General features: G+C 40.4%; 1 protein-coding gene across 5 annotated transcripts in view; it reads left to right on the top strand.

Moving 5' to 3' along the window:
* The window catches only part of NPNT (nephronectin), an 89,937-nt gene that overhangs the window by 31,321 nt on the left and 45,750 nt on the right, over nt 1–12,866 (top strand). For all 5 annotated transcript variants that reach the window (XM_059661728.1, XM_059661690.1, XM_059661700.1 and 2 more), the window contains one exon: nt 11,646–11,738. In XM_059661728.1, the coding sequence (XP_059517711.1) occupies nt 11,646–11,738 (93 nt within the window). The remainder of the gene's footprint in view (nt 1–11,645; nt 11,739–12,866) is intronic.

Below are 12,866 nucleotides of genomic sequence, written 5' to 3' on the forward strand. Positions count from 1 at the left end.
ACTTGTGTTTATAAATTTGTCTCATTTTTATATTTGAAAATTTCCAAATCCACAGAAGACTTGTAAGTATAGGATCAGTAAATAAAACTATAATCTTTTAAAAACAATTTATTTATTGATTTGAGAGAGAGAGAGAGAGAGAGAGAGAGAGAGAGAGAGAAACATTGACTTGTTGTTCCACTTATTTATGCATTTATTAGTTGATTCTTGTATGTGCCCTGATGGGGGATTGAACCTGCAACCTTGGTGTATCAAGACAATGCTCTAACTGACTGAGCTACCTGGCCAGGGCCCCCTATACTCTTTATCTACAGTTATTAACATTACACATCTCCCTCCCTCCCTTCCTTCCTTCCTTCCTTCCTTCCTTCCTTCCTTCCTTCCTTCCTTCCTTCCTTCCTTCCTTCCATCTGAATCATTTGAAAGTAACTTTCAGACATAATGGCACTTCATGCTTAAATACCTCAATATGCATCCCTGAGAACAAGGACATTTACATACAAATCACAATATCCTTATCACACTTAAGAAAGGTAACATTGACACACAAATATTATGTAACATGCAGTCCATATTTTAGATTCCCCAATTGTCCCAATAATTAGTTTTATGATTTTTTTCTTTTCGGTCAGGAGACAAGCAGAGATCTTACATTGTATTTACTTGACATTCCCTTTGGTCTCCTTTAGTTTAGAACAGTAAGACCACTTTTTTCCTTCTTCTTGACAATGACGCTTTTGATGCGTCCCAAATAGAATGCTTCACAATTTAAATTTGTCTCTGGCTGCATCGTCATTAGATTGAGGTGAAACCATTTTTGCAAGAGTATTACAGAGGTGGTCATATGTATGACATTCCCATTGCGCATAATGTTGGTCTGTTCCATATTAGGGACGTTAAGTTTGGTCACATGATTAAGGTCTGTCCACCAGATTTTTTAACTGAAAGGCACCTTCTTCTTTTTATTATAAGTCATTGCAGATAACATATTGAAACTGTTTGAGCATCCTGTTCTCCAACAAAGTTCCAACCAGTGAAAGTTTTAGCACCTACGGTTAACTTTTGATCAAAGTAATTATTTCAATGGTGGTTGTGAAATTGTGTTACTGTTCCTTCTACATGTTCACTGGCATCTTTCCGTGAAGCGGAGCTCTGTTCTTTTTGAATCACTTTGGACCCATGGATTCTTTTTTTATTTTATTTAATTGTTATGAATTACTATACTTCTTGGCGCTCCAATTATCCCAGATTTGGCCAGTGGAAACACCTCCAAGCCAGACCTTTTTGCAGCTTTTCTTTATTCTTTGAGTTACGTCCTTGCTTTTTATCCCAGCAAAATATCCCAGGCTCCCTGTCCCAGTCCTGATTCCTTTCACTGTGGAATAGGATTTAGAAACGAAGATCTGGGTGCTAAGTGTGCTCATTGCTACTGTTACCTAACTTAAAAGAAGCAAACAAAAACCTACTTCACTCTTCCAATAACACTTTCTTGCGTGTTCCGAATGTCTCATTTGGCATTCATCTGAATTCCACTCATATCACAGTGGAAACCGAAAGAAAAATTAAAATTCCAAGTCAACTGAAAAGGCCAACACTTCAGAAGGAGATTTTTCAGTGGAAAGGGATAGTACTGAATTATGATAATTAAAAGTTGGTTTAAGATACAGAAATGCAGGTGCAGAAACCTATTTTCTTTGGGCTACTTCAGGAGTTAAATATTAAATAATAAGAGTTGAGCCAGACAGGCGTGGCTCAGTGGTGGTTGAATATAGACCTATGAACAAGAAGGTCATGGTTCATTTCTCAGTCAGGGCACATGCCTGGGTTGTGAGCTCAATCCCCAGTGTGGGGCATGCAGGAGCCAGCTGATCAATGATTCTCTCTCATTGATATTTCTCTCTCTCTCCCTCTCCCTTCCTCTCTGAAATCAATAAAAATATATTTTAAAAAATAGTGAGAGTTGAAATGTGTCTGATTTGGATGTTCCCAAAGACAAAAATAAGTTATTGTCAGACTGCTCTTGGAAGACAATATTATGTTGACCAGAAAACCTATTTATTTTAATGTCATGCACCAAATTATCAATCCGTTCATTGACTTAATATTTGACTATAGTCCAAAAATAGTTTAAGTGTTTAATAAAAAGAATGTTAGATAAAATGTGACAGCAAAAATAAAATCACAGATGTAGAGCTACTTCAGAAGAGATAGAAATTCTATACTTCATTTTTTTTTGGGGGGGGGGTACAAAACAAGCAAGGGAGTAAAGAGATTATGTTGAAATATTAGGGGGAGAACCAAGATGGCGGCATAGGTTAACGCCGGAGTTTGCTGCTTTGAACAACTACTTCAAAAGTAAAACTAAAAGACGGAAGGGACATCACCCAGAACCACAGGAACGCTGGCTGAGTGGAAGTCCTACAACTAGGAGGAAAGAGAAACGCATAGGGACACTCAGAGGAGGCGCAGTGCTGAAGTCAAATTCTGAGGTGCGGAGTGCGCGGAGCGGAGCGGGCTGGCGGCGGAGGGCGCGGTTGTTATTTTCAATCGGGAGGGAGTCGCAGACTCTGAGCTCCAGATACAGGCGAGTCTTTAGGGACCCAGGCTCAAACGGGAGAAGCGGGACTGTCTGGCTTCAGTCAGAGCGAGTGCAGCTTTCTCTCCGAGCTTTGCAGCGGGTGCTGGGACTCAGAGAGGCAGAGCCCCTGGGGACAGGACTGAGAGCCGCCATAACTGCTCTCTCCGGCCCACCCTGTTGATCCTGTGCGACCCGCCCCGCCCAAGCCCTGCACAGAGGCATTTGCCGGATAGCCTCAGGCAAAGGTTAGATTAGCACCTCCCTAGAGGACAGAAGTTCTCTCACTGCTAACACAGCTGATTCTCATAGCCACTTGGCCTGGAGGTCAAACCCTCCCTGGGATTAGCTACAACAATCAAGGTTTAACTATAAGACTGCGAACAAAGACCACTAGGGGGGTGCACCAAGGAAGCATAACAAAATGCGGAGACAAAGAAACAGGACAAAATTGTCAATGGAAGATATAGAGTTCAGAACCACACTTTTAAGGTCTCTCAAGAACTGTTTAGAAGCCCCCGATAAACTTTATGAGATCTACAAGAAAACTAATGAGACCCTCGATGTTATATTGGGGAACCAACTAGAAATTAAGCATACACGGACTGAAATAACGAATATTATACAGACTCCCGACAGCAGACCAGAGGAGCGCAAGAATCAAGTCAATGATTTGAAATGCGAGGAAGCAAAAAACACCCAACCGGAAAAGCAAAATGAAAAAAGAATCCAAAAATGCGAGGATAGTGTAAGGAGCCTCTGGGACAGCTTCAAGCGTACCAACATCAGAATTATAGGGGTGCCAGAAGATGAGAGAGACCAAGATATTGAAAACCTATTTGAAGAAATAATGACAGAAAACTTCCCCCACCTGGTGAAAGAAATGGACTTACAGGTCCAAGAAACGCGGAGAACCCCAAACAAAAGGAATCCAAAGAGGACCACACCAAGACACATCATAATTAAAATGCCAAGAGCAAAAGACAAAGAGAGAATCTTAAAAGCAGCAAGAGAAAGAAACCCAGTTACCTACAAGGGAATACCCATACGACTGTCAGCTGATTTCTCAACAGAAACTTTGCAGGCCAGAAGGGAATGGCAAGAAATATTCAAAGTGATGAATACCAAGAACCTACAACCAAGATTACTTTATCCAGCAAAGCTATCATTCAGAATTGAAGGTCAGATAAAGAGCTTCACAGATAAGGAAAAGCTAAAGGAGTTCATCACCACCAAACCAGGATTATATGAAATGCTGAAAGGTATTCTTTAAGAAGAGGAAGAGGAAGAAAAAGGTAAAGATACAAATTATGAACAACAAATATGCATCTATCAACAAGTGAATCTAAGAATCAAGTGAATAAATAATCTGATGAACAGAATGAACTGGTGATTATAATAGAATCAGGGACATAGAAAGGAATGGACTGACTATTCTTTCGGGGGAAAGGGGTGTGGGAGATTCGGGAAGAGACTGGACAAAAATCGTGCACCTATGGATGAGGACAGTGGGTGGGGAGTGAGGGCGGAGGGTGGGGCGGGAACTGGGAGGAGGGGAGTTATGGGGGGGAAAAAAGAGGAACAAATGTAATAATCTGAACAATAAAGATTCAATTAAAAAAAAAAGAAATATTAGGGTTACTTTAATGTCCTTAAATTGTAGATTATGTCCTTACCTGCAATTTTTCCTTCCTGGAAATGCAACTTAAATACCTTTATGCCTTTAATCACCATTGACATTCTCTACCCCTCCCATCCTTCCTTGCTTAGTGTTTTACTACAACCTACTCTCCTCCCTTCCAAGCACTCAGATTGCTGGGCTTCGAGGCCTCTATCTGAACAGGTGGGTCAGATAAACCCATGGATCTGGGACAAGAAATTTTTACTGAAATCGGGCAAGTCAGGGAACCCTCTGTGTTTTCACTTGTCTGCTGGTAAATGAGGATAATGTCGCTCTCCTGCCCTCTATGGATATTGTGAAGATAGATTTAATCAGTCATATGAAGTGGTTTTGAGTTCTGTATTCATGAGAGTATTTAATGGATAATATTTTATAGTGATAACCATCAGAGGCACTTCAATTTCAGTTTATACTGCAGCAGGAGTTTAGATTTGAAAGCAGGATATTCAGCATTGGCATACAGGGTATTCGGAAAGCTGGGGAGCTGTTTTCCTCTGAAGATCTTAGAGTCTGTAGGAGGCTTTCCTTGGGATTTTGGTGTACCTGTGGTATAGGGTGGCTCAAGGCCCTTTCTAGTGGCGCCCTGTAATCTGCCTCCACTCCTTCCAAGTCCCATTCATACAGCAATGAGTTGTCTCACGCTTCATTTAGCAACTTTCTCTCTTACAAGGTCAATTGCTCTTTGAAAAAGATACTTCTCATTGTATGCTCCTGTTTGTCTCAGATGAGTTTTCCATATCTGAGTTCTCTGAAACTTGTTAGCTGTAATGAGAGCTCTCTGAAATCTCCCACCTTTGTACCCATTCATTCTTCTGCCCTGCCCTTACATACTTTTCTGTCACCTTTGTTTCTAAATTACATGCCTTGGAGGACAAGGTTCTTTGTTCTGCTTTTAGTGGTGCCCTGTATGAATAGCAACATGATGTAGATTGCAGAAATTACAAATGATTCTTAGGACTCGAGAGACAATCTTCTTCACGTTAAGGAAATCCTTCTCAAGTTACTAACCACATCTGAGGTTGAGTTGGCTTTTCCCTTGTCGCTTTCCAGAGCCATCATCTGCTTGGCCATCTCAACATGTCCTTATTTTTTCAGTGTTGGTACTTGACTCCCAGTGTGATTAGTTTATTTAAGAAATAGTCTATAGAACTGACACGGGACTGTAATTTTCCCCTAACTTACTCGATTTGATAACTCACCTCTTTTACCCGCATCAGAAAACATTGTCCAACTCTCAGAACCTCAGTTACATCCATTAGGATGAATTTTTAAGTGTAAAATTTTATTAGATTGCAAACCAAAGTGGCTTGGACATGTGACAGACAATAAAAGAGCTGTGTTTGCTTTGCCAGTTGAGACTTTTTTCCCCCTCTAGTTAAAGTAATGAGTTGGAGATTTGCTGGGGTCCTGCCCCAGCGGGTCCAGGGGTCCCCAAAGGTGTGGACGGAGTCGGCGAAGAAGGAATGACACAGGGACTTCTCCAGCCAGGTTTGGTCTGGATCTCCAGGCAAGTTCTGGTCTCGATCTCCAGAGAGGTTCTGCTTCGGATCTCCAGCGAGGCTCTGCAGCCATGTTCCCTCGCTAGGTTCCCCAGCCAGGCTCTGTCCAGGCTCTCTAGTCAGGTTCAGTGTCCAGGTTCCAGTCAGGTTCTCCTGCCAATCTCTGTAGTCAGGTTCAGTCCAGGATCTTTTGCCATGTTCTCTCCAGCGAAGTTCTTCTGTCTCCAGGCTCCGGGTAGGTTCTGTCTTCTTGATTCTGTTCTAAGTTCTGAGTGTTTCTGTCTTGTTACAACTGTATTTATACCAGTTGATTCAATCCTATCAATCTCTATTACAAAGGTTAGGGCGTTTCTTATCTCCATTCCAGGGAGAAAAGATTATGTAGTTTAAGCATGATTGTTCATAGTTAAAGGGATTAATTACCCGCCTGGCACTTAGTTGAGGGGTTTTATTCCCTCCCTAACTTCAGGGGAAAATCCCTACCTGGGGATTCAACCTTTCTCGGAGAGGTGACTTTGGTTAAAACACAGCGCCAAGAAGCTGAGCAAACATATTAAGAACCGTATGCCATATATGCCAGGTCCCTTGAAACAGCAAGGATGGACCGGCTCCCGGCAGAGATTATACTGCAGGAATGTTAAAAAGTAAATTTTGAGTATTATTTGCCCATTTCAGCTTACTCCTGGCATTCACTTTGGGGTTAAAAAAAATCTGTCATTCATTGACTATCTGTGGTCTTCACCTAATTTGTATTCCTGAGCTGCTAAACCGTATGTGGAGGCCAGAGAACAGTGGACCGTCAAACAGTGGCCCAGAATTCTTGTCCCTGGTCAATGTGTAGGTCAGAGAAGCAGTGCTGCATTTTCTGATTAACTTGTAGCAACAACAGATAGGGTCTTTCCTCCAAATCAAATGTATTATCTATTTTTGATGTTTTTAGAACACTCCAAAATGGACCACGAGAAAGGATCACATTCTTTTTTTTTTTCCTGGCCTGCTATCCACAGCAGGTGGTAAAGGTTGGTGTGTGCTGGCCAGCTACTGAGAGCTCACATTACAGTGCAGTCGGTTCTCAAAGGGTGGACCAGTTTGCACAGAAGCTGGGAATTATTTTCCTCCGCTGTCATTATGGATATGTATTTTCTAGTCTGATTCTTTAAATGCAGAAGTGACGTGTTTTAGATACTTCTATAATTTTACGGCATTATATATGAAATAAATTTGATAAATTATACTGCTTTACTAGGATCGGCTCATTTCTGTGCAGTGTGTGTGTGTGTGTGTGTGTGTGTGTGTGTGTGTGTCCAGAGAAAATATGTGCCAACTTGATGATGAACACACATTAAGTCCAGATTCCACAGCCTTGTGCTTAAGGGTAGTCAGTCAGGAATTGTATTTGGCTGCAGGTACAAACACAGTGACACAAAGCACAGTGCCCCAGATGGCTAGGATGGCAATTTAGGGTTAATGTTATGACATCTTGCTCCGCCCCCTTTTTCATTCTCAAGGTTACCTTGTGGTCACAAAGTGGCCTCTGTAGTTCACTGTGAAATCTGTATTCCAGGCGAGAAGACGGGGGGCATACTAGTCAGGACCTTTTTAGGTGGCATTGCAAATGCCCCTCCCTGTAACTTCTGTTCACATGTAATTGGCCAGAATTTGGTTGCTTGGCTACTCATATATGCTATGGAGGACTCATCCCCCCATGAAAAAAAAAAAAAAAAAGCTAGTCTGTTGTTTTTTTTAATATGTTTTATTGATTTTTACAGAGAGGAAGGGAGAGGGATAGAGAGTTAGAAACATCGATGAGAGAGAAACATTGATCAGCTGCCTCCTGCACAGCCCTCACTGGTAATGTGCCTGCAACCAAGGTACATGCCCTTGACTGGAATCGAACCTGGGACCCTTCAGTCCGCAGGCCGATGCTCTATCCACTGAGCCAAACCAGTCAGGGCAAGCCAGTCTGTTTTAAAGAAGAAGGGAACACATGTTTGTAAGTACTGGGTGGTTTCTGCCTTTCATGATCTGCCTAGCCTGTCTTTTGTTCCCATCTGCTGTTATAAGCACTTCATGTGAGAGCTTCACGTGACAGCTTCACTTGGCTCTCTAGAAGCTTCTTCATCGTCCTTCCCCAGTACTCTACTTCTGTTCTCAAAGGCTCCGTCCCCCTTCCCAGTGTCTCTGCCTCTGAGTTACCTCTAAGGCATGGCTCAGATTGCATATCCTGCAGGAGGCTTTCCAGAACCTCGTCAGTTATTATCTGCCCCCACTTCCCTGCACCTTTTATTTCACCTCTCTATCGCAGCTCTTGTTAAGTTTTAGCCAATGTATTACAGTTTCATAGTTATTTTTTTATATCCTCTGTGACTCTCATTTCACCCACACTTGGATAGTAGACTACATTAGATATAACAAATGTTGAATACGTATTTATTGAATCCCATTGCAGACTCATGCCAGCAAGGTAATAAGAGAAAGGACTTTTAGACAGCATTTTTAAGAGCACTTTCTTTTTGTAAGAGGACAAAATGGTTATATCAGCTTTGACTACCCTATCCCATTTAATAGCTGTTGACTAATAAATAGGTCATTGGTTACTTTGGTGCTTGGTCTGTCTGATAGACGTGCAAACAGCAGTTTGAAAATACTGACTCCCTACACATGTAGGAAACATGAACATCCTTGGCCTCCAGGAATGTGTGCATTTGATGTGCCCAAGATTAGGGCACTCCACGGAGAACAAACAAGGAGAGGGAGGGGGACAATAGAAACGTTTGTTCCTGTGAAGTGCCTGAAAGCACTATAAATGGATAGTCATCAGGCTGGTCAGGGGTTCAAAAGGCAGTGGGCCTGGGGCCTCAGGTGGAATTATTTCATAAGTGTCCTCTTGCAAATACACTTTTTCATGTTTTTAAGTGGTACTTTCTAAACTACTTTTTCATGTTTTTAGAGATGTTTTCAAATTCCTTTTATTTTGAGAGGTGATTACCTTGACTTACATTTACTGCTTTTGAGATCTTTACTCTTTTGTTTTTTAATATAGCAATCTGGGTGCCTCACAGATACCTGATTTATTCAGGTTGTTTCTCTATATAATTGTTAAGATTTATGGAAAAATCTTTTTATTTTTAGTTTTAAAAAAGTTATTTTCAACTTGCATTTCTTGGTGATGGGACTTAAAAAGTTACATTTAAAAATGGCTTATTGTGTGACTTGTTTTAAAAACTGCATCTAAACTGTCTATCAGGTGTACAGTTGACTGAAATATTATATTGGAAGGCACTCCTAGATCATTTATTTTTACAGTTCTGAAAAAAATGGCTTCCCTTTGAATTTCATGCCATGTCTGACATCAGATTTTAAACAAACACATTTCTCTACCATGTATACTGTCCACTTTTCTCCTTTACTTCTGCAAGCTTTCAAATTAAATACCTACTGAGCAGCACTGTCTAAAGCTCATTAGTAGTACAGGGTCCTGTTGGAGTGACAAGTAGGCAGGAAAGACCTGGGAGTAAAATTGGCAAATAGGCCTATGGAATCCAGGTGAGGGGAGGGTTCGGGAGGGTGAGTCAGGAAGTGTAGAAAACACCAAAAATAACCTTCACAGCAGTTTCGCAGGAATAATAGAGCTTTAAAGGAAATGATGTTTGAGAATTGCCAGAAACTGGGAGCATATCCCAGACTAGAGAACAGCCGGGGCCAATAGGGGAAGGAGCAGGTGTCGGGGACTTGAGAACTCAGGGTCACTGCTGACCCCATTCCCTCTGGTTTTTACGACTTGTCAGCTCTTCACTCTGGTTACTGAAGCCCGTCTTTTCCTGTCTCAAAAACAAATCATTCCTTCCTCATGTCAACTGGACTTTTCCCAGACCTTTCTACATATTATCGCCAGGCTAATACTCCCAGAGTGTTGATTTTTATCTGTTAACTTTACTGACGGTGTTCAACTTTCCATTTTCTATAGGTAAAGTGTATGTTCCTCTGTCTGAAATTGAGGGAACGTCATCATCTGATACCGCTCACCCATGATTGCCTACTTCTCACTCTTCTACCAGCATTTACCACCCCCACCCCCCACACACACACACACACATTTTTGTCTTGCCAAGCCTCCTTAGTGTCCCCTATTTTGTTGCACAATTCTCCTTATCTTGGGTAGTATTCTCCCTCTTCTTTCTACCCAAGCTTCAAGATCCAACTCAAGCTTCTTCTACAAGGCTTTCTGTACATATCTATATGGATATGCTTGCGTGATTTCTTTACAAATTTTGTATGTGTCACCTATTTTGTTCATAAGTAAATGTTGCTTTAAATTAAAAACACATGCTTGTTTTGTCCCTTCATCTAGATCAGCAGTTTTCAACCTGTGGGTCGCGACCATTGGAAAACACATAGCATATCAGATATTTACATTACGATTCATAACAGTAGCAAAATTACAGTTATGAAGTAGCAACGAAAATAATTTTATGGTTGGGGGTCACCACAACATGAGGAACTGTATTAAAGGGTCGCGGCATTAGGAAGGTTGAGAACCACTGCTCTAGACTATAAGCTCTTTGATACCAGTGACCACGCTATACAGTGTTTTCTCTCTGTTCTAGATTCTGGCATAGCCCCATGCACATATTTGGTACAGAGCAAGGTTTTTCAGTCTGGCAACATCATAGTTTCAGCTGAACAATTTTTTTGTTTGTTTGTTTGTTTTGGGGGGTGGGTGTGAGAGGGGAAAGGGGCTCTCTGACCATTTTAAGATGTTTAGCAGTACCAGCTAGATGCCAGGAGCACACTCTCCCTAGTGTGACAACCAAAATGTCTCCATTTATGCCAGTTGTCCCATGGGGGCAGAAATACCCGCAGCTGAGAATCACTGATAGAGAGTAAACAGAAAAAATTCTAAGCAGTATCTTGGCAGGAATCAAAGACTGTGAAAAATTTAAATGATGATTTTGTAGCATTTTGGGGTCTTGAGGAAAGACAAACTCAATTGATAGAAGATAGTAAATGAAAAATAGATATTTTTATTTGCTGTGATAGGCTATAGAAAAGCCGTTTTAGATTGATGAGCAATTGCAACCCACCTAAGGTTAAGAAAAAGCAAGATGACAGAGGTATTCTTAAATTGAAATTCCAAAAAAGATTGAGTTGCAGTGTTTATTTCGAACCATTGTATACTTAGGAATACTGTTTCCAATAAAATAGTATTTTATTATTTAATTGGAAATTTATCTGGACTTCAATTTATCTGTAGTTAAACAATATCTTTGGATTAAGAACAACTTTTTGAAATGTATTTTAAAAAAATATATTTCAGAGAGAAGAAGGGAGAGTGAGAAAGGGATAGAAACATTAATGATGAGAGAGAACCATTGATCGGCTTCCTCCTGCACACCCCCTACTGGGGATTTAGCCTGCAATCCGGGTATGTGCCCTTACCAAATGGAACCGAGACCTCCTGGTTCATGGTTCATGGGTTGACACTCAACCTCCGAGCCACACTGGGCGGACTTCAGTGTATTTGAGAGAATGAGTTTGAAGTTATGAGTACAGGTTATTGCAAAGTTATAACTATTAACAAACACCACTTGTGTTTATGCATAGTCTTACATATTTTTCTGACTATTAGAGTATTGACCTCAAGTTCAGCCAATTTTTCAGCCCAAAGTGATACACACACGCACACACATGAATATAACACAGGTGTGTTAATGTGTGGTTTAGACAGTGCTTACCAATCTAGAACACAGTGATTTTGTATATTTCTGCTACTTTTTATACGTTCTAAGTTGTTGGGTTTTTTTTATTACTAAGCTAGTACATGATGTAGATACTATATGGTTGATGTTCTGCTGATCTGGAAATAATGCATGCTATTCTCTTTTCACAGCTGTGTGTCAACCACAGTGCAAACACGGTGAATGTATCGGACCAAACAAGTGCAAGTGTCATCCTGGATATGCCGGCAAAACCTGCAATCAAGGTAGGGAGCGTGTGACACAGTGAGCAATCATGAGCCCCCTCTACTCCTGCCTGATAGAAAAATGTTAAGTTCTCATGCCTGGCCACTTTCCATGACGATTGTTCTGCATATTTGAGCTGCATTTATTGAAAGATAGAAATATAATAATGGTAAATCTTTTAGAATTCATTTCATCGAAGGACAATTAAAAGAATTTCATCTTCTCATTCACTGCTGATCATTAAAATGCATTTTGAAAAAGAGAATTGCAATGTCAGTACTGTTAGAAGCCTTACGTTCTGCTGCTCCTTGTTCTGCCACTAACCAGTGGGGAAGCCTTATTAGGCTCCTTGGACCCAATTTGGTGAAAAGGCCTTCATACTCACAGTCAGGTAGGAAGTTTGATTTGAAATTCTGAGGTCCCTTCAAACTTTGAGCCCTTCTATTTTGTGATTAAATTCCCTTTAACTGTTGACCAGCTTGTATTCTCTGAGAAATAAAGACTTTGATGGACTTAGCAAGTTACTTTTAATTGGCATCAGTTACTTATAAAAGCAAACATTGATTTAGCACTAAGCGTACACCAGGTATTTTACATATATTATCTATTTTCATTATTACAACAACATCAGGAGGTAGAGTATTTATTATAATCAAGTTATTAAAAATAACATATTCATTGTTTAGTTGAAGGGATATTAAGTGTCTTGTCCAAGTTCATAGAATTAGTTAGTAAAAGACCTACTATATCAACTTAGAGCTATTGTCTATAGAATTCATGTTCTTTTTACCAATTTAGTTGTGGATGAAGAAAATATTGGAAATGTGATCCTCTGGTTCATGCTAACAAGTCTGACAAGGCTTGTCTTTTTAACCAAAAACTTTCTACCATTAGGAGAACACACACACACACACACACACACACACACACACACACACACACACACACAAACAAAAAAACAAAAAACAAACAAAAAAAACCCCAGAAGTAAAGAAAATGTATGGTTAGAATTCACTAGGAAGATACAAGGATAAAATAGTCAGTTTTTAACTTACTACTTAAAGCAATACTTCCTGTCATTTTAAATGCCAAATGAAACAATCATGTAGGGGTCTAACTTTCTCAAAGATATGAACTTGACCTCACCT

The sequence above is a fragment of the Myotis daubentonii genome, chromosome 1 (genome assembly GCF_963259705.1).
Source record: "Myotis daubentonii chromosome 1, mMyoDau2.1, whole genome shotgun sequence".
NCBI lineage: Eukaryota > Metazoa > Chordata > Mammalia > Chiroptera > Vespertilionidae > Myotis > Myotis daubentonii.